At 43.3% G+C, this 22,339-nt stretch overlaps 4 protein-coding genes and 1 long non-coding RNA gene across 7 annotated transcripts in view; 2 read left to right on the forward strand and 3 right to left on the reverse strand.

Annotated features, from left to right (window-relative positions):
• LOC120998324 (aspartic and glutamic acid-rich protein-like) overlaps positions 1–22,339 on the forward strand; it is a 2,513,920-nt gene that overhangs the window by 892,228 nt on the left and 1,599,353 nt on the right. The gene's annotated exons all lie outside the window — the stretch shown is intronic.
• The window catches only part of LOC120998330 (zinc finger protein OZF-like), a 354,466-nt gene that overhangs the window by 238,644 nt on the left and 93,483 nt on the right, over positions 1–22,339 (forward strand). The gene's annotated exons all lie outside the window — the stretch shown is intronic.
• LOC120998307 (zinc finger protein 850-like) lies at positions 1,575–17,526 on the reverse strand. Of its 3 annotated transcripts, none has more exons than XM_040428967.1 (2): positions 17,486–17,526; positions 1,575–6,236 (listed from the first exon to the last, which is right to left on the reverse strand). In XM_040428967.1, exon 2 carries the CDS (start codon positions 6,202–6,204, stop codon positions 3,757–3,759), a length of 2,448 nt encoding a protein of 815 aa, XP_040284901.1. In that variant the 5' UTR covers positions 6,205–6,236; positions 17,486–17,526; the 3' UTR covers positions 1,575–3,756. The 3 variants fall into 3 exon arrangements, with proteins under 3 accessions (XP_040284901.1, XP_040284900.1, XP_040284899.1); XM_040428966.1 differs by lacking the exon at positions 17,486–17,526 and adding an exon at positions 14,755–14,812; XM_040428965.1 differs by lacking the exon at positions 17,486–17,526 and adding an exon at positions 13,317–13,462.
• On the reverse strand, positions 7,426–9,139 carry LOC120998453. The gene is made up of 2 exons (XR_005778398.1): positions 7,656–9,139; positions 7,426–7,615 (listed from the first exon to the last, which is right to left on the reverse strand). It is a non-coding gene; the product is annotated as an uncharacterized LOC120998453 (long non-coding RNA).
• The window catches only part of LOC120998305 (gastrula zinc finger protein XlCGF26.1-like), a 4,064,644-nt gene continuing 4,057,040 nt past the window's right edge, over positions 14,736–22,339 (reverse strand). Inside the window, exons 24-25 of the mRNA XM_040428955.1 lie at positions 17,830–17,921; positions 14,736–14,875 (exon numbers count right to left, since the gene is read on the reverse strand). Coding sequence (XP_040284889.1) covers positions 14,741–14,875; positions 17,830–17,921 — 227 coding nt within the window. The 3' untranslated portion in view covers positions 14,736–14,740. The remainder of the gene's footprint in view (positions 14,876–17,829; positions 17,922–22,339) is intronic.

Below are 22,339 nucleotides of genomic sequence, written 5' to 3' on the forward strand. Positions count from 1 at the left end.
TTCTCACTTATGAGGAATTTATAATACAAGACAGATTACTATTACAGAGATTGGCTACAAAAGTCATCAAGGCTATTTACATCTGAGCACACAATCTATTAATCGGCAGAATATACTGGAGTTCGGTTCTATTAAGACAGCAGAGGCATCTTCTCTGGTTTGCAGGAAACCTTGGCCCATCATTTTCATCTGACTCCATCTTGTATCTCTACTTTCCAGCCGACGCTCCGTGTGATTTATTTGTTATGATATGTGGACATATCAATATCTGATCTTCATATAAAAAGATAAAAGGAGAAGCAACTGAGCAGAAAACACATTTACTTTACTATAAATGACTAAAAGATAAATTCACAGAACTTTCCACTGAAGGAAATGTCGTAGATTCTCTCTCCCATTAGGGTAGTGCTACACACTGGTTTTGTGGCAGTTTCTGCACCAAAGTAAGAAGTGGCTTCTGCATGAAGGAGTCCTTAATATTTCTCATTCGTTCCACATAAAGCGGTATGTGCCGCCGGCCTTAGGCCTCTTTACACCAGAGTCTGTTCCATGAAAAATGGATGGTTTTTCTGCAAGTTCCATCTGTTTTGTCTGCGATACGTTCAGTGTTTGTTTTTGCTGGATTACATCCGTGTGTCACACATGTGAGAACAAACTGAAGAATATCCCCCATCATTTCCTAGCAATATCATTTTTTTTTTTACTGACCCTTAGACTTGAATGGCCCAGTCCTGCATAAAACATGGATAGAACATGCTGTGATTTTCCTGAATGCACAGATGGTCAGTGGAAAACAATGCTCGTGTGCATACACCCATTGAAATGTTCAGTCCGGATGTTGTGAACAAGGACCACTTCTGAATGGAAACATTGGAAACAATGCCACTACCTAAAAAATGAAGAAAAACTCCACCAAAAAACTGTATATTCTGCAGTGTTTTTTATATTTCTCTGTAGGATTTACTGTGAAATCTGGGGGTGATTTTAGGCAAAAAAAGCCAAGAAAATGGCATAAAAAACAGGCCTCGTTCACGTTTGAGATCCAGAACTCATCTGACGCTTTTCCTCAGCTTTCGGTCATGAACCAGCGGTTGTGAACCCACTGTGCCACGTGTCCTACCTCCTCTAAGGGAGTTGTCTAAGTGAACCCCTCGATCTTCACAGTACCCCTGATGGTGGGGATTGACTTTCCCGAGGGGAACACCAGGTCGATACCTCTTGTGGAGGACAGGCACACGAGGCAGCTGGTCCAGGCAGACCAGTAGGTACCTGAGAAAGAGGTGTAGTCAGACAGGCAAAAGGTCAGGGCAGGCAGCACAGGTACAGGTCAGGCAATCCAGGTCGGCAACAGGAGAGTCAAGGTAAGCAGGCAGGATCTAACAGGTAGCAGAGTCCAGGAATACAGATACGAGTCAGGAAAATAAGCTGAAAACAGGTACCTTCGCAGGACACAAAGACATTGACACTGAGGCATCTGGGAAGGGGCTGAGCCACTTATAGATGCGCAGGAGGGCTAGGATTGGTCAGCGAGGTCACATGACCTAATCCATAAAGCCCAGGAAGTGACGTGCGCCGGCCCTTAAGGAAGTGCAAACTGTGGAGCGGATCCCAGAACAACAGCCACACAGACAGAGCCCAGGACTGCAGTGGCGAAATGGGAAGCACCGGCCGCTGATCACCACCGAACACAGCGCCCGGAACCTCCAGTGTTTTCTGCAAATCTGTTTAGTTATTGTATTTAGCGCAATTTTTTATGTGTTTTTTTAAGAGATTAAAGGGAAACTGAAGAATAACACCCAACACCTCCTAGCGACCTCAGGAAAAAATGGACAGCACTGGAAACATGGCCCATATGAAATTAGTCTCACGCCAGGAGGAGGTGGCGTTAGAAACTTGGAGCAGCATTTCTACACACAAGTGTCAGGTTTAAATATGCACGAAATTTAGGAAACAGGCATCATCTGATAAATTTGGCACAGACTATGCCAATGCAGACTCAAGTAACAGCCCTCAGATATTCCCTTCATTATAAATTCCCCTACAGTGTCTCAGGAAAGAGTCTAATGAAACCTATACTTTTGAGGCCATTACACAAATATTATCCAGGGCGACACGATATATCACTCAACTAATTTGGATGAAAGGTTACTATAAATAGACTGTCCTTATATGTTAAAATGCCATGTGGAAAGCTTTACATTTGGGCAAACATCTCGCCTCGCCAGGGTACGTGTGAATGAGCACCAATCTGCTATCAGAAGATTTGCTCACTACAAGAGTCACAAAACAAATGAGAAACAAAGGAGGAAATTATTCGGCCTTTTATGTTAATTCCGTTACATCTGTTCCTATCCCGCGCCTCTTTCAGGGAAGTCCTTGCATATTTCAGCAAGACAATACAACATACTGCATACATCACAACAGCATGGCTTCACAGAAGAAGAGTCCGGGTGCTGAACTGGTGGCCCACAGTCCAAACCTTTCATCAATAAAAAAATATTTGACACATCATGAAAAAAAAAAACACATCTATTTGAAAGATTAAAGCTCAACGTAGACCTGACAACTGAGAAATGGGCTGTGAGAAAGACTACTGTTTTAATGATATGCTAAAAAATTCATATTGTGTCTGTGAGTATAATAAAACCAGTGAGTTTTAACTGTGCCTGAGGTACTTTCACTATTGTGTGATTTATGACATCTTGCAGAGGAGCTTACGGCAATCCAGCATAGAGGTGTTGGCGTTTTGAGCCAGATAAAGGCGATATGCTAAGCTTTCATCTTGCCAGGAAGCATACTGCGATTGAACATAAAGGTGCCTACGTCTTGAGCCAGATAAAGGGAATACCTGTATTTGAGGATAACGCTCTGTGTGAATGAGGAGCAGCGCGGTCCCACTATCCTGACATTTTGTGATTGTGAAGAACCCACTTCACCTTGGGAGACCAGCAGCGCAAGTACCATTGAAACCTTGTGACTTATTTTGTTTTATTGTGACATGTACAGACACAGTCCTGCTCTCTCAGGCTTGTGCACAAAACATTATCAGAGCAGGGAGAGAGGCTGACATCACAGGTCATGTGACCCTCAGTGAAATCTGAGAAAGCATCAACTGCAGATAAAGTAAGTGAATTATAAACCCCTTACATGTGCCTAGTTAGAAACATACAAAGAACAAAAAAATAACTCAGACAACCCCTTTAACATCTCAGTATGTTTTTGGAGTGAGAAGAAAGCCACGAAGCCACAGGAAACCCAAGAAAAAACAGGGAGGACATACAAACTCCATGCAGATGTTGTCCTTGTTCAGATTTAAACACAGGACCCCAATGCTGCACAGTAACGATGCTGATCAGTAATCCGCCATGATCAGTGCATTACTGCAAATTCAATTTATTATTGCTGTTTTATTCTATTCCATCAGATTTATCTTAATACACTGTATGACTGAAGATCAGATATAAATATGTCCACATGGTACATAAAGGTCTATGTAGGGGGCCCTTCCCCTTACACTCTGTCCCTCTGGAGTCTCCTGCAGTGTGGGTGGAGGTATGAATACAGTAAGAAGAAGCCAGGTTAATGGGGAAAATTCATCATCACTGCTCTGACAGTAAATAAGGCTCTTGTGAATAAAGTCCTATTTTTCTATTGTAACACGTCCCACATTCCATACATGAACGTGGTTTCTTGTGTGACTTCTCTGATATGTTTCAAAACTTAATTTCCTTGTAAAACATTATTGTTATCCAAACATCAAAATGTCTTCTCTCCCTTGTGACTTTTCTGATGTAGAACAAGACCTGATTTGTTTGTAAAACACTTCCCACATTCTGAACATAAATATGGCTTCTCTCCTGTGTGAATTCTCTTATGTTGATCAAGACATGATTTTCTGGTAAAGCATTTTCCACATTCTAAACATGAATACGGCTTCTCTCCTGTGTGAATTCTGTCATGTAGAACAAGACTGGATTTGTTTGTAAAACATTTCCCACATTCTGAACACGAATACGGCTTCTCTCCTGTGTGACTTCTCTTATGTTGATCAAGAGTTGATTTCTTGGTAAAACATTTCTCACATTCTGAACATGAAAATGGTTTCTCTCCAGTGTGAATTCGCTGATGTATAGTAAGTTTTTTTTTCTCTGTGAAACATTTCCCACATTCTGAACATGAATATGGTTTCTCTCCTGTATGAATTCTCTCATGTTGATCAAGACTGGACTTCTTGGTAAAACATTTACCACATTTTAAACATGAATACGGCTTCACTCCTGTGTGAATTCTTTTATGTTGATCAAGATTTGATTTCTTAGTAAAACATTTAGTACATTCTGAACATGAATACGGCTTGACTCCTGTGTGACGTCTCTCATGTTCCAAAATCTCTGATTTATGTTTAAAACATTTCGGACATTCTGAACATGAATATGGCTTCTCTCCTGTGTGAATTCGCTTATGTTGATCACGGCTTGATTTGTGGGTGAAACATTTCCCACATTCTGAACATGAAAATGGTTTTTCTCCTGTGTGAATTCTCTGATGTGTAGTAAGACCTTTTTTTTCTGTGAAGCATTTCCCACATTCTGGACATGAATATGGTTTCTCTCCTGTGTGAATTCTCTTATGTTGATCAAGGCTTGGTTTCAATGTAAAACATTTCCCACATTCTGAACATGAAAATGGTTTCTCTCCTGTGTGAATTCTCTGATGTGTAATAAGGCTTCTTTTTTCTGTGAAACATTTCCCACATTCTGAACATGAATATGGCTTCACTCCTGTGTGAATTCTCTCATGTTGATCAAGGCTTGATTTCAGGGTGAAACTTTTCCCACATTCTGAACATGAATATGGCTTCTCTCCTGTATGAATTCTATTATGTTGATCAAGAATTGATTTCTTGGTAAAACATTTTCCACATTCTAAACACGAATATGGCTTCACTCCTGTGTGAATCCTTTTATGTTGATCAAGATTTGATTTTGTGGTAAAACATTTCCTACATTCTGAACATGAATATGGCTTCACTCCTGTGTGACTTCTCTCATGTTCTAAAATCTCTGATCTATATCTAAAACATTTCCCAGATTCTGAAAATGAATCCGACTTTGCTCCTGTGTGAATTCTCACGTGTTTATCACGATTTGATTTCTGAGTAAAACATTTCCCGCATTCTGAACATGAAAACGGTTTCTCTCCTGTATGAATTCTCTCATGTATAGTAAGACTTTTTTTCTCTGTGAAACATTTTCCACATTCTGAACATGAATATGGCTTGTCTCCTGTGTGAATTCTCTTATGTTGATCACAGTTTGATTTATATCTAAAACATTTCCCACATTCTGAACATGAAAATGGTTTCTCTCCTGTGTGAATTCGCTGATGTGTAGTAAGCTTCTTTTTTTCTGTGAAACATTTTCCACATTCTGCACATGAATATGGCTTCTCTCCTGTGTGAATTCTCTCATGTCTTAAAAGCTCAGATTTAGTTGTAAAGCATTTCCCACATTTTGAACACGAATATGGCTTCTCCTTAGTATGAAGATTCTCATGAGTAACAAGATTTTGTTTATGAGTAAAACATTTTCCACATTCAGAACATGAATATGGCTTGTCTCCGGTGTGAATTTTTTTATGTTGGTCAAGGCTTGATCTCTGGGTAAAGCATTTCCCACATTCTGAACATGAATATGGCTTCTCTCCTGTGTGAATTCTCTTATGTGTAACAAGATGTGATTTATCTGCAAAACATTTCCCACATTCTGAACAGGAGTACTGCTTTGTGTGAATTTTCTCATGTAGAACAAGACTTGATTTGTCTGTAAAGCATTTCCCACATTCTGAACACGTATACGGCTTCTCTCCTGTGTGACTACTTCTGTGTACAGAAAGCTCTGACCTATATGTGAACTGTTTTCCACATTCCCCACAATTAAACTTTTTACTGCCTTTTTGCCCTATATTTGGGGTAACAATCTGTGATTGGTCAGGAGAAGGGTCCTCATGATTAGTTGTATTACATGACAGATCTGGACTTGTGGTAACAACCTGTGATTGGTAAGAAGAAGTTTCCCCATGATTAGAGGGATTATACGACAGATCTGTAGTGAGAAGTGATGGATATACAATCATATTAATGAGGTTTTCTCCTGAAGAGCGCTGCATGATATCCTGATCTTCTTTATAATCTAGAGATAACATGATGTTTCCTTCAGGCTTCTTACTGGGATTTTCTGTTAAAATGAAAAATGGATTTTGTGAATTTCTGTTCAACAAAGTGGATAAATGTGTAATATTCCAATGAGGCCAGATTCACAAGCATATTCCATCGATATTACGTGCACATGTATCTATGATGCTGTGAGTTGACATCAGTTGAATCTGCATTCAGGACATGTGCATAATACAGATGAATAATGTGTCCGTAATAAGCTCATGTGAATCTGGCCTTAGACTGGAGGGACACAAGCAATGCTAGATACAGTTTTTTTGTGCCAAAGTCAGAAATAATCCAGCAGGAATGTGAGAAATACAGTGGCCCCTCAAGTTACAATAATAATTGGTTCTAGGATGACCACTGCACGTTGAAACCATTGTAACTTGAGTCCATAACTCTATGAAAAATAAGTAATTGGTTCCAAAACCACAAACTGGCATCCTATGATAAGATAAAATGAAGGTTTAAGAAAAAATTGTAGATAACTAAGACTGATAAAGCAACTCCTTACATATAACAGTCAGGAATAGAGGCTGGAAGCTGTAAATCAATTTCTATGATGAGGATAGGAGCTTCTTTAGGATCCAGAATAGGACACAGTGCAGCAGAAAAATGAAATGAAGCCGCCCCTACCTGATGCCCAAAGGAGCAGCTCATCCGAGCACAGACAGAGGACATTACAGGACATGTAGTACCACACTGTACTCTAAAGAAGAGATACTAGGCAACCAATACAGAAGTATTGGCCAGTGAAATGGGCATGTTGATTGGTTAGATCTAAGTCTGAGACACTGCATGTTGATAGTTTCAACTTTCAAGGGTCGAGAAAAGACCATTGTATGTTGAAAATATTGTATCCTGAGGCCACTGTATCTTGAGGGATCACAGTACATCCTTCCTTCCCTTTGCTGTGTATTTGCTATGGAATCCGCAGCAGACATTTAAGAATGACTCTCGAAATTCTGCTGTATTTCTGCAGTTTGGATACTGTGGATCTTGCTTGCGGATTTAGCTCAAATCTCTGGAACAAATTTGCACAAAGAAACTGACAAGAGGAAGTATGTCACTTTTTTTCTCAATTCATGAATAAAGAAACCGCTTGTGTAAACATCCATGGGGTGGATTTCTCATTAAAAACAATGGATGATCAATTCAGGACGGATTATGGCACGGAATACGTTCCGAAATCAGGGCAGAAGAAATTGAATCTAAAGATAAGCTAATATGTTTCAATAAAGTCCCAGATTCAAGTCTACACTGAGTGAATTGCTGAATGAATGAGAAAATCTAGAAATAAAATACTTCTAACTATTAAGCCTCTCCTCTGTTTGGCCCTTCAATAGCCTTACATTTTCTGTTAGGTTCCACAATGGCCTGACATGAAGGTTCCCACCCCTCCCGATACAGAAAACTACACAGATGACAGAAATAAAACACTCACCAGTATAACATTTTCTAGTTTGTGACATATGACATTAAAATGGTGGAAAAGGACATTCAAGATTGAATAATAAAAAAGCATAATAAGAAGGGTAGAAAAAACTTCGACTGTGAAGGAAAAACCAATTACCGGCAAGTAATCAATCTTCACAGTATAACAGAAATAAAACCCCTATGGTGGGACATCCACCAACAGAACCTTCCAGACTGAGGGTATCACCTGGTTAGTAAGAACATCCAAATTGTATTGTTTGAAGAACACCCTTAGTCAAGGCAGTGGCAACAGCTCTAGTAGATTGTGCTTTCGGGCCCTTAGGAGGTAACATGTCATTAGAGAAGTTCCTGAATGAAGCTAAAAGGTTTAATCCTGTCAGCTACAGTTGTCTTACTTCCAGCACATTCTATGTTCTTGACATGATACTGAAGCAGAAGATGGTCAGATTTTCCTCCGTCCTTCTGTCATAAGCAAGAAGACATCTGCGCGCATGCAAGTTATATAACCTGCATTATTGTACCAAAGAAGAGGAAGGTCTGAAAGAAGACCTTTTTTTGTTGAAATTTATGGCCAACTTTAGGTCGAAAAAGATGCCTGAGAACAATTCTACCTTCTTAGACAGTAATAAAGTGAGCTTTGCAGGAGAATACTTAGATTTCCTATTTCCTTGATTTCTTCTGGCTGTGGTAACTGGCAAATGCAAGAAAATGTAAATCCATGAAAATTTAAAGGATCAAATTCAAGGGGCACCAAGGAAAGAAATGATGGACACAGTCTACTAGAACCTTTCAAAATAAAATTGTGCTTTCAAGGTGATTGTCTTATGTCCCTTGTCTAGGCTAGACTACAGGAACTCCAAAATCAAGGTTATACAGTATCTGGCAGATTAGACATTTTTCATGTTCAAACTGTTAGGTTTGTGGCTGCGGAGAGTAGTAAAGACTGAATTTCAGACCCTTTCCCCTTACAGGGCACTGCATGAGAATGCTGTGCACCAGAGGAAAGCTTCAGAAGTGTCCTGCAGACAAACAGAGGAGAGGAAACCATGGTATTTTGGGCCAAGGTGGGGCAATCAACAAGACCAAGTGCTTTCTCTTTCATGATCCTTATTAGAGTCCCGGCAATTAAGGAGAAAGGGGGATAGGCATACAGAAGACCTCTTGTCAAGAGCTAAAACACAGCATCTGTCAAAAGAGGATGGTCCTTAAAAGATAATGAGAAATCCTGAACTTAACATCTTTGCTTTGTCACAAACAAATCCAGGACTGGTGTAACCCTTTTTATTTTTATTTGATGGAAATTTCTGGGGTTTTCTCCCTCCTGAAGAATTTCCCTGCTCAAGTAGTCAAGCAGTATATTTTCTACGAAATAGACAGGGGATAAGGTGTTAGATTGTACTCTCCTCAAGCAAACATTTTAGTATATTACTTATGTTTCCCTATGTTTGTTCAAATAAACCACTATAGTCACATTGTGAGACCGGATCTTTGCTTCTTCTGACCTGACTGAGGTGGTGAGAGCCTAAAAAACTTTCCAGACAGCTCTCTCTGATTGAAAGAAACTTGAGACAAAGCAAAGTTCCAGGTGCCCTGGACTAAGACCTCAAGAGAGCCACCAGTTCAGTTACTTTTACCAGAGAAAGAACCTTTTCTCGCTAGTCTAGGGACTATCTCCTCTTGACCTTGGAAAATAGGAGAAATTAGTAGAATTCTTGTACGAGCCATACGATTGAATTGGCTGCGGAAGCCTGGAGCTCGAAGATGGTTATGATGTCTCTAATGGTTACCGATGTGACAGCGAAAGGAAGAGAATCTAACAAGACTCCCAACAACACATTTTCTGAACAAGATCTGAGTTCACTATCCAACACAGAGCTGAAAATACTCTGTTATTCCTAAGGGTTCACATACTTTTGCCACCCAAATATGTGAAATTGGATTATTTTCCTCATAAACAAATATAAACTAATATTTTTGACATCTGTTTGATTTGGTTCTTTTTCTACTTTTAGGACTTGTATGAAAATATGATGCGGTTTTATTTATTTATGCAGAAATGTAAAAAATTCTGAAGGGTTCACAAACTTTCAAGCACCCTGGAACCCGCTGGATAATTTAAAGAAAGTCATCCACTCAGGGTTGTTCAGATGAAAGAGGAATGTCTTTCCTTTTCCTTTGGAAGACTAGCTCTTATCTGATCCTTCCTTTGTTTTTTCTTGTGGATGGCTGTCTTGGGCTCCGAAAATAACCACTCCTAGGCCACCTGCACACATTGCGGATTCCCATGCGGAAAAACTCCAGTATAAATATAGGACTAAGCAAGGTGTATGGCATTCACCAAATCTCATGTATACTTCCCTTACTTTTTCTGTGCGAAAAATTGACCTGCCGTGTGTATTTAGAAAGCTGCAGCATGTCAATTCTGTTTGCGGCTTTAGGTACGGATTTCCCCCTTTTCAAAGGAAAGTTGAGAACTGCGGCAAAACTGCACCCAAAAACATTTTGGTGTGGTTTTAGGCTGGAAATGCACAGAAATTTGTACAGATCTACTGCACCTTCACCCGCACCTGTTTGCAGGTACCCCTATGGTAGTGATAAAAATCTGATGGAATACTTTTTTTTACTGTCCGCTAGGACAAAGTCTGACAAGGTTTCTTGCAGGAAATTCAAATCTTTTTTGAAGACTGGATGAGAGGCTAGAATTTTAACATCAAGGGTACTTGAAACAAAATCTCTCTCTAATTGTCCCAGCCAGATAAAGAAGGTTCTGGCTGTGGAGGCGGAAGAGGTACTTGGCCGGAACATAGCACTGGATTTCTCCAAGCACTTAAGAGGGGCCTCTAACTTTTTATCCATGGGTCACAAAGTCTTTTTTTGAGATTCTGACCGCTGGGGCATCAATCAGGTTACAAATGTAGATTTATGCCAGCCAAGCCGATAGGAGGACAATGACTTGTGATCGAAACGCGTTGACTACTTGGAGTGATTTTAATTTCTATGGAATAAAGATATGTGGTTTTAATTTCCAAGTGCTGGATATTCATCTTTTGGATTAACTCACATCAATCTTAGTCATTTTCCTTAGTGTTCCAAGTTTTTTTCGAGGATCCCTCCATTCTCAGAAAATAAGTTGTGAAACTTCTTATGAATCAGAAAGATTCTCCTTCTCAAGGCCTTGCAGTATTTGGTCTTAGATAGACGAGGATTCTTCACTACCTTCTATATTCATCATAGCTCTGACAACCTTAGGAGGAGACTCAATGAGGAGATTTATCAAACTGGTGTAAAGTAGAACTAGCTTAGTTGCCCATAGCAGCCAATCAGATTCCACCTTTCATTTTCCAGAGTTTTACTTTACACCAGTTTGATAAATCTTCCTCAATCTCTTTTGTAAAACATAAAAACAACCAAAGTTGCCACAAAAGGAATCTGACTCATGGGTGAAAAAAGTTTACCCTTGTCAAATTACTCGATGAAGAAGTGACAGATCTTAAAAAAAAGGAGGAGGCAATCTGAGATCACAGCAGAATTTATACACTTTTTTGTCCAAAAAGGAGGTGAATTCCTGTCACCACTTGTTCAGTACACACATAGTGGATCGTATCACATTCTGGAAACAGAAGACATGGGGCAGAAGAGGAGAGGGAACCCTTGCTGCTGCACCGAACTCTGAACCAGCCCACCTCGTAATAAACTAGGAAAGGGCAAAAACTTCTTCTGCCAGAAACATCTTCGACATGCCATGAGGGACTAGAAACAACTGGAATAGGTATGGGGTGAGGGGTCATTTATTTCCGTCTTCTATGTCGTTTCCAGTCCCTGAAGAGGTGAGGAAACCCCCATGTCAGTGCCATTGTGGAGGCGTGAGGAAAATACTGAATTTTGTTATGGCAATCTACTCATGGCCACAGTCTACCTGTAACATGATCTCAGGCTGGATTCATGGAGATGACAATCGGCTCTGTCTGGTGTAATGGCCGCAGTCACCAGATCTCAGGTTTTAAGACTTCTTAATAATGTAGTGGAAGAGACAGAGTGAGGCTAAAGGTTTCCAGCACCCTGTGTAGAAGAGACCTGAGAACAGATATGCTTGAATCTGATCGAGAGCATGGCCAGAAGGATCCACACAGCGCTGAAAGCCAAAGGTGGATTTATAAAAAATTAACAAAATAATAAAAATTTAAATGTAGAATTTTGGGAGAAAAACAGTAACAATGCAGTTACATGAGAAAAATCTGCAGAACTAATCAGATGCTAAATAGCTGCAAGTCCAATGTATGTATGAGATAGCCAATATAATGGTCTATAACATGATGGGAGTCTCAGGTCCGAAGCTGTAGTGGATGGTGAGATATGGAGCCTGAAAGTTGGAAGTTCTACACATTGTTACCCTGTTGCTCGTCGGTCTATAACCCTCATGAAAATAGACACTGAAGAATAAGGGGGCATGCACATGCCTGTGCTTCAGCTGTGCTCGTTTTGCAGACCACAAAACCCACTGACTTGAGTGGGTCCGCGATCCACAACATACGGCAAAAGATAAAACATATCCTACCTTTCGCAGAATGGAGGCACAGATCAGAAGCCCATTGAAACACACAGAGATTCTGGGTCCGTGCCTCTGCACCACAAAACGTAGGACATGTCCTATCTTTTGCCGTAAGTTGTGGATTGCAGACCCATTCAAGCCAGTGGGTCCGCACTGCAGTACGGAGTTCACATGGCCGCTGCCTGTGTTTTGCGATCCACCACACCGGCGTGGATACACTACTGTCCTGTGAATGTAGCCTTAAAGAGAAAGTTTTTTTTTTTTACCTTTACCCATAATTTAACCAAAACTTTTACACTGAAAAATGTTCAACCAGTGACCGAACTTCAACACTCCCCGAAAACTAGACAACTGTCCCGTGTGGTCCTTATCAAGTATATCAGATTCTCTCTCTGAACCAACTACATATTATAGATGATCAGTCCAGAAATACTATCTAAAATCTGGTCATTCCAAACCAGCATCTTCCTTCTTCCCTCGCAAGAGGCCAACTGAATCCTCGCCTTCCTGCCTCTCCACAATAATTCTCTAACCAAACTCTCCAGAATTGTATACATCCTTTCTCCCAACTACACTGGACTATTACTATGTAGATACTAAATCTATGGTAACATCACCATTTTCAGTAGGCGTCTCCTATCAGCCATGAACAATGGGAGCCTTAACCAAATTTTAACTTCCTTCTGGTAAGGGCCGTAACAACCAAACAAGGAAATGTGAAGTGAAAGAACATGAACAACGACAGACGTAACAGACAGGTGAAAGTGACACGGCATGAAACTCCTCACTGATATCCCTTCATCCAACGACATCAAGATGATCTTCATTCAACTGATTTTTAGGGCAGATGAAAAGAACTATTCTTTTCCACCTTACTAATAACCTTACGAAAGGTATCAGCATGTTCCAGGTAGCCTACAGCCAAGCCCTAGAATCTTCATGTCCTGTCTTATTCTAGCTGACAAAAGGCTCAACAAACAAGGCAAAGATGAGAGAGATAGAGATAGAGAACACCCCTGTCCATTCCCCCACGACTGAGGAAAAATGTACATCCCATTAAAGAAAAATCTAGCCCTTTTAATACTATATAAAGCCCCCAAAAGGGCCTCTTACCCCAATGAAATGCTTTTACTGCCGCTAAAGACAGGATGGAGTGTCCTCCCGGCTCATGATCTCCTAGCTGAATGTAATCTATAACACCCGGCATCTAGTGACACCTACCTGAGGTATAACAGCCATTACTACATGTCTCCAGCCTTTATAGTGTAGAAGTAATGTCATCTATAACACCCGGCATCTGATGACACCTACCTGAGGTATAACAGCCATTACTACATGTCTCCAGCCTTTATAGTGTAGAAGTAATGTCATCTATAACACCCGGCATCTGATGACACCTACCTGAGGTATAACAGCCATTACTACATGTCTCCAGCCCTTATAGTGTAGTAGTAATGTCATCTATAACACCCAGCATCTGATGACACCTACCTGAGGTATAACAGCCATTACTACATGTCTCCAGCCGTTATAGTGTAGAAGTAATGTCATCTATAACACCCGGCATCTGATGACACCTACCTGAGGTATAACAGCCATTACTACATGTCTCCAGCCGTTATAGTGTAGAAGTAATGTCATCTATAACACCCGGCATCTGATGACACCTACCTGGGGTATAACAGCCATTACTACATGTCTCCTGCCTTTATAGTGTAGTAGTAATGTCATCTATAACACCCAGCATCTGATGTCACCTACCTGAGGTATAACAGCCATTACTACATGTCTCCAGCCTTTATAGTGTAGAAGTAATGTCATCTATAACACCCGGCATCTGATGACACCTACCTGAGGTATAACAGCCATTACTACATGTCTCCAGCCTTTATAGTGTAGAAGTAATGTCATCTATAACACCCGGCATCTGAGGACACCTACCTGAGGTATAACAGCCATTACTACACGTCTCCAGCCTTTATAGTGTAGTAGTAATGTCATCTATAACACCCAGCATCTGATGACACCTACCTGAGGTATAACAGCCATTACTACATGTCTCCAGCCTTTATAGTGTAGAAGTAATGTCATCTATAACACCCGGCATCTGATGACAGCTACCTGAGGTATAACAGCCATTACTACATGTCTCCAGCCTTTATAGTGTAGTAGTAATGTCATCTATAACACCCAGCATCTGATGACACCTACCTGAGGTATAACAGCCATTACTACATGTCTCCAGCCTTTATAGTGTAGTAGTAATGTCATCTATAACACCCAGCATCTGATGACACCTACCTGAGGTATAACAGCCATTACTACATGTCTCCAGCCTTTATAGTGTAGAAGTAATGTCATCTATAACACCCGGCATCTGATGACACCTACCTGAGGTATAACAGCCATTACTACATGTCTCCGGTGCCTTTACTAGTATAAAACCATTAGCCTGCTATTTAAAGACTCAAAGCTGGGTCACTGCAGCTCTAAGGTGGAGCCTCACCTGAAGAAACCTCCTAATTCCCTTCCTCCATTCATGATTTCATACCTGTGGTCACATGGACTGGAATGTCCTCCTCCACCTCACTCTTACACGGGGGATCGCCCATCATCTGCTCTTCTTCATCCTCCATTTTAATATCAGTCACATCTTCCCCCTGATTGGTCATCTGTAACAATTCAGGACAATACAGCAGACAGGTGGGAAATCTAACAGATCCACATAAGAGACCCCCACAATCTATGACCCCTCTATGACTGCAGGACCCCCCTATATAGATGTGTATAGGGCTCAGCTCCATCTACCTGATGGTTCTCTGGGAGCTTCTCCTCTGGACAGTCCTGGGAATACAGAGGACGGGGACATCTCTCGGGGGGATTTCCTTCTACGAGTCCATCTGTAGGGAACACACAGGGACAGGAGAGATTATTACATGTGACGATGAGATGATGGTAGTAGTATCCAGGTGACCCATGACAGCCCCCCTCCTTACCCTGCTGATCGCCCCATAAATCCGTCTCCTCTTCTGATTCATCTTTAACCTCAACCTTAATATCCATCAGATTTTCATCCTAAAGAAGAAAAAACACTACTTAGTCTTAGGCGTCATGCACATGAATTGCAGTCCACAAACCATGGATCCACAAAATAAGAATACTTGCACTTCTGTGTGCAATCCCTATTTCTCAGTCTGCAATATGAACAACCATAGGATATGTTCTAGAATTTATGGAGAGCACATTGTGTGCGACCCCAACTTGGAAGCCATGGCAGAAGATACGCCACCATTTCCGTCTCTCTCCATCTCACACTCATTTACTGAGTTAGCCTCAGGGTATAACATCTCTCAGGCACCTGGTTCATTTGGAGGGATGCCACACGTACTCCATTGAAGAGTTCTGTTCTCTGGATCCTACTGTCACTTTCCTGTTTTTTCAATTTTATGCAGGGAGCCATGTGACAAGTACATTACACGTCTCTGGGAGCGGGATGGAACCCATGTCTGCTTGAATTGGTTACCATCAATTGCATATTCATATTTCTCTAGACTATGCGCACTCCCGATTCCCATTAACAAAATGTCAGCTGGGTGACCCTGCCCTTTCCCATATTATCCTGAATGCTCTGAATTCCTCCCCTCAGTTTATGTCACAGAAATGGGACTGGAGATCTGTCATCTGGCTAGAGGCTGAATGTTATACACGGTGGTAATGGCAGACTGCACAGCTAGAGGCTGGATGTTATACACTGTGGTAATGGCAGACTGCACAGCTACAGGCTGGATGTTATACACTGTGGTAATGGTAGACTGCATGGCTAGAGGCTGGATGTTATACACTGTGGTAATGGTAGACTGCATGGCTAGAGGCTGGATATTATACACCTGTGGTAATGGTAGACTGCATGGCTAGAGGCTGGATGTTATACACCTGTGGTAATGGTAGACTGCATGGCTAGAGGCTGGATGTTATACACCTGTGGTAATGGTAGACTGAACTGCTAGAGGCTGGATGTTATACACCTGTGGTAATGGTAGACTGCACTGCTAGAGGTTGGATGTTATACACTGTGGTAATGGTAGACTGCATGGCTAGAGGCTGGATGTTATACACCTGTGGTAATGGTAGACTGCATGGCTAGAGGATGGATGTTATACACTGTGGTAATGGTAGACTGCATGGCTAGAGGCTGGATGTTATACACTGTGGTAATGGTAGACTGCATGGCTAGAGGCTGGATGTTATACACTGTTTTTGCCACTAATAGGTCATTGAGATACAGGACATTGACTATTTTGAAACTGAAATGAATGCCACCATGTCCATTATTTATCACGTATTATTGATGTAATGGAGGGACTGGAATATAGAAATATTAATCTTGAAAATCCAGGGATGTCATGTAACCTCCTTCCTGGAGTAGAAGTAGGGGCAGTGGTGAAGGTTTACCCATAAGGGAATGCTGCCGAACCCCCCCCCCCAGGATCTCTGATGTCATTGCTCTGAGAGTCAAACTTCTTGGGATTGAACAGAAACCCCTTGTTCTTTCCATGTTCAGTTTTTCTATGAAACCTATTTGACCTTGTTTATTTATAGGCAGGATATTTCCTTCAAATCTTCTGGGACACATTTCTTAGAACAAGACTTTTTTTTCTAGAATTTCTTCTAAGTCCTTTCCAAAAAACAACTCTCTGTGCAAAATGGAGCGTTACACAATTTCATTGTAGAGCTAACCCCCCCCCCCCCTCAAATAGGATGTAAGCCATAATGCTCTCCTGGCAGCACATCCCAGAGTCCAGGTAGAAATAACCCTCGCATCCAAAATCTCGTAGCCAAAATCTCCAGCCAATCACACCGGAAAGGATCATCGAGTGGGCGCCAAGCCTCCAGACCCTGCTGACATCACCCGCCAGAGCAAAAAATCTTAGGAAGCGGAGGAGAAGACTGGAGGGACTCCATGAGTGTCCAGTCACCGCTGTGCCTCAGAGAGGCTCCTCAACTCCACTGGTGTGGCGGCAGGCTCCATTACACAAACCTAAGAGCCCAAGGTAAGTCTGAATGTCCGCACCTGCTGCCATGTGAAGATGATGTCCTCGCCCCACCTGGAAGGACAGGAAGACACAGAGGAGAAGATGTTTTACCCTCACTGTCCCTGCCTGGTGGAAGGAGGATCATCTCATGGTCAGGAGTCGTCCTGGAGGGGGAAGAGGGAAATGTAAAATGATCTTTGGTTCAATCCCTTTCTAGTCAGATTCTGGGGAGACTTCAGCTCCATCTACCTGATGTTCCTCTGGGAGCTTCTCCTCTGGACAGTCCTGGGAATACAGAGGACGGGGACATCTCTCGGGGGGACTTCTCCTCCTGGAGTCAGAACCTAGAGGAGATAACACATAGACTGTATTATATATATGTGATGATAAGATGATGGGAGTAGTATCCAGGTGACCCATGACAGCCCCCCTCCTTACACTGCTGATCGCCCCATAAATCCATCTCCTCTTCTTCATCTTTAACCTCAATCTTAATATCCATCAGATTTTCATCCTAAAGAAGAGAAATTTTAAATGGTCTTTGGTTCAATCCCTTTCTGGTCAGATTCTGAGGAGACTTCAGCTCCATCTACCTGATGGTTCTCTGGGAGCTTCTCCTCTGGACAGTCCTGGGAATACAGAGGACGGGGACATCTCTCGGGGGGACTTCCTTCTATGAGCCCATCTGTAGGAAACATACAGGGACAGAATAGATTACTACATGAGATGATGCGAGTAGCATCTACACCACCAGTGATTGGCTTCCATTGATTGCTTCCATGGTTTTTCTCTTTATTTTCTACACTGTCCATTGATATTGAAGACATGAAGATGAAGAAAAGTCACATATGGGGTTAAGTAGTGAACAATCCAGAACATGGTTTATTCTTTAGATTCTCCTCAGTCGGCCCTCTTGCTTTGATGCCAGTTTCTCACACTCTTGGATCAGCTTCATGAGGTAGTCACCTGGAATAATTTCCAGCCATCCTGAAGGAGTTCCCAGAGGTGCTGAGCTCTCGTCCTCTGCTTTTCCTTCACTCTGCGTCGAACTCATCCCAAACCATCTTCGTTGGGTTACGGTTGGGCGGTTGAGGAGGCCATGTCTTGTGATGCAGCACTCCATCCCCCTCCTTCTTGGTCAGATAGCCCTTACATAGCCTGGAGGTGTTTGGGGTCATTGTCCTGTAACAAAACTAATGATGGTCGCACTACGTGTAAAGCATATGGGAGGGCATGTCACTCCAGAATGCTGGGGTAGCTGAGCTGGTCATGTGTGAACTGTGCCACCTGCAGAGCACCTCCACATCATTACACTTCCTCCTCCATGCTTCATGGTGGACGTGAAAGTTCGAACTAAAATGCAAATTTCCACTGATCTTATGTCCATTATTTGTGTTTCTTGGCCCAAGCAATTCTCTTCTCCTCCTTTCTTCTAACTGGCTGTTTCTTTCCTGAAGTTTCACCATAAAGGCCTGATCCTCGCAGTCTACGTGTCTGGTACTCGATCTCTGGAGTTTGGAATCTGATAATTTAGAGCTAATAATCTGAGGCTGAACTTCTCCTCTGGAGCGGAGTTCACTCTTGGTCTCCTTTCCTGGGCCGCTCCTCACGAGAACCAGTTTCATCATGGCGATTGATGGGTTTCATGACTGCACTTGAGGAAACCTTCAGAGTTGTGGATATTCTCCGCACTGCCCATCATGTGTAGAAGTAATGATGGATGGCCGCTCCTCTGTGGTTCTCTCCATAACATGGATCAGAACATGAGAAGAACCAGACTAAACACTGTACAGAGCTGCGCACAACACAACTGATGACCTCACAAACTTAATGGAGGCAAGAAATTCCACTCATGACCTCCTGACCAGGCATCCCGCTCGGAGACGACCTCATGAAGCTGATGAAGATAATCCAAGAGTGCGCGAAACTGTCATCAAAGCGAGCGGGGCGACTAAAGTAGAAACCATACTCTGTGGAGACTTATATGATTACTGCATAAAGGGATGCAAATTAGCCTCTAGGAGCAGGAACAACGCGCCCCCCCCCCCCCTACCTGCTCCTAGAGGCTAATTGCATATTATAAAAGTTACAGTTATGGAGTAACAGGGGGATGGATAAAACTAGGAATAGGCTAGTTAGGTTCACATCGCTAATGTCAGCCAGTTAAATTTAGGTATTTCTGGGGGACAGTAACCCTTTAATGGCCTACCTCAGGACAGGTCATCAATAGCAGATCGGCGGTGGCACAACCCTCGATCTGATGTTTTAAGAGGCTTCAGAGATGCAACGTGCACCACAGCCCCTCCTGGGCCAGTGACGTCATGTTTATTAGTCCAGTGACGTCTCCAAGTGAAAGCACCTAAGCTGTAACACCGAGCACAACCGCTATACATCGCTCACCGGAGCTACACCGCCACCTCCAAGACCTGACTGGCGGGAGTCGGACCCCCACCAATCAGATAATGATACCCGAGAACACACCATCAATATCAGAGTCCTGGACAACCCCTTTAACCCCAAATGTGTCTCCATCGTTTTCATGTTTCAATAAGAATCTGCAATGTAGAAAATAAAGAACACACGAAAAACACAAAGAAAAACTCCAAACGTCTCCCTGGGTCTGTATGTGACCCTGAAAACAGCCATGACAGCCCCACTCCTTACCCTGCTGATCGCCCCATAAATCCGTCTACAGCCCCCCCCCTCCTTACCCTGCTGATCGCACCATAAATCCATCTACAGCCCCCCCTCCTTACCCTGCTGATCGCCCCATAAATACCTCTACAGCCCCCTCCTTACCCTGCTGATCGCCCCATAAATCCATCTACAGCCCCCCCTCCTTACCCTGCTGATCGCCCCATAAATACCTCTACACCCCCCCTCCTTACCCTGCTGATCGCCCCATAAATCCGTCTCCTCTTCTGCTTCATCTTTAACCTCAACCTTAATATCCATCAGATTTTCATCCTGAAGAAGAGAAATGTAAAATCATCTTTGGTTCAGTCCCTTTCTGGTCGGATTCTGGTCAGACTTCAGCTCCATCTACCTGATGGTTCTCTGGGAGCTTCTCCTCTGGACAGTCCTGGGAGTACAGAGGACGGGGACATCTCTCGGGGGGACTTCTCCTCCTGGAGTCAGAACCTATAGGAGATAACACACAGACTGAATACAATACTGAGCGCCACAAACAGGAGGAGGAACTCTGCTGTCAGCCGCCATCTTTGTAAATCCTCTTGTGGATCCTGAAATGCGGCAGAGGAACCTGCGGGCGGATTAGGGTGGAGTTCACCCCGCTGCCCTCTGAGTGTCCGGATGATTGGGGTCTGGCAGTCAGCAGCCTGGAAGTCTATGGGCAGCCGGCAGCAGATTATAAGCCGCAGATTCACCGGACATTTTATAGTTTCCAGGAGAATTTCTGACCCTTCAGTTTTCTGCTTCTAATGGAAAAGACCGAAAAATGTCACCACCATAGAGGGATGAGAGCGCCCCCCGATATCAAGACTGAACCCCCATAGAGGAAGGAGAGTTCCCCCAATATCAGAGCTGAACCCCAATAGAGGGACGAGATCGCCCCCCGATATCAGGACTGAACCCCCATAGAGGAAGGAGAGCTCCCCCAATATCAGAGCTGAACCCCAATAGAGGGACGACAATCGGGGGGAAAAACACCAAAATGACAAAAAAAAAAGCGGTTTATATGATTTTACTTGAAAAATTATGTTCAAAGGCCATATTAAAACAAATTGTGAATGGCACTGTTATGGAGGGGATCTGCCGATGGCACTGTTATGGAGGGGATCTGCCGATGGCACTGTTATGGAGGGGATCTGCCGATGGCACTGTTATGGAGGGGATCTGCCGATGGCACTGTTATGGAGGGGATCTGCCGATGGCACTGTTATGGAGGGGATCTGCCGATGGCACTGTTATGGAGGGGATCTGCCGATGGCACTGTTATGGAGGGGATCTGCCGATGGCACTGTTATGGAGGGGATCTGCCGATGGCACTGTTATGGAGGGGATCTGCCGATGGCACTGTTATGGAGGGGATCTGCCGATGGCACTGTTATGGAGGGGATCTGCCGATGGCACTGTTATGGAGGGGATCTGCCGATGGCACTGTTATGGAGGGGATCTGCCGATGGCACTGTTATGGAGGGGATCTGCCGATGGCACTGTTATGGAGGGGATCTGCCGATGGCACTGTTATGGAGGGGATCTGCCGATGGCACTGTTATGGAGGGGATCTGCCGATGGCACTGTTATGGAGGGGATCTGCCGATGGCACTGTTATGGAGGGGATCTGCCGATGGCACTGTTATGGGGCGTATCTGCGGATGGCACTATTATGGGGGGTATCTGTGAATGGCACTGTTATGGGGGGGGGGATCTGTGGATGACAATGTTATGGGGAGGGGGACCTGTGGATGACTATGCTATGGGGGGATCCCCTCCATAACAGTGCCATACACAGATCCATCTCCCCATAACAGTGCACAGATCCCCCTCCCCATAACAGTGCCATCCACAGATCCCCCCATAATAGTGCCATCCACAGATCCCCCCATAATAGTGCCATCCACAGATCCCCCCATAATAGTGCCATCCACAGATCCCCCCATAATAGTGCCATCCACAGATCCCCCCATAAAAGTGCCATCCACAGATCCCCCCATGAAAGTGCCATCCACAGATCCCCCCATAATAGTGTGATCCACAGATCCCCCCCCCATAATAGTGCCATCCACAGATCCCCCTCCCCATAACAGTGCCATCCACAGATCCCCCCATAATAGTGCCATCCACAGATCCCCCCATAATAGTGCCACCCACAGATCCCCCATAATAGTGCCACCCACAGATCCCCCCATAATAGTGCCATCCACAGATCCCCCATAATAGTGTCATCCACAGATTTCCCCATAATAGTGCCATCCACAGATCCCCCCATAATAGTGCCATCCACAGATCCCCCCCCCATAATAGTGCCATCCACAGATCCCCCTCCCCATAACAGTGCCATCCACAGATCCCCCCATAATAGTGCCATCCACAGATCCCCCCATAATAGTGCCATCCACAGATCCCCCCATAATAGTGCCA

The sequence above is a fragment of the Bufo bufo genome, chromosome 4 (genome assembly GCF_905171765.1).
Source record: "Bufo bufo chromosome 4, aBufBuf1.1, whole genome shotgun sequence".
Classification (NCBI taxonomy): domain Eukaryota; kingdom Metazoa; phylum Chordata; class Amphibia; order Anura; family Bufonidae; genus Bufo; species Bufo bufo.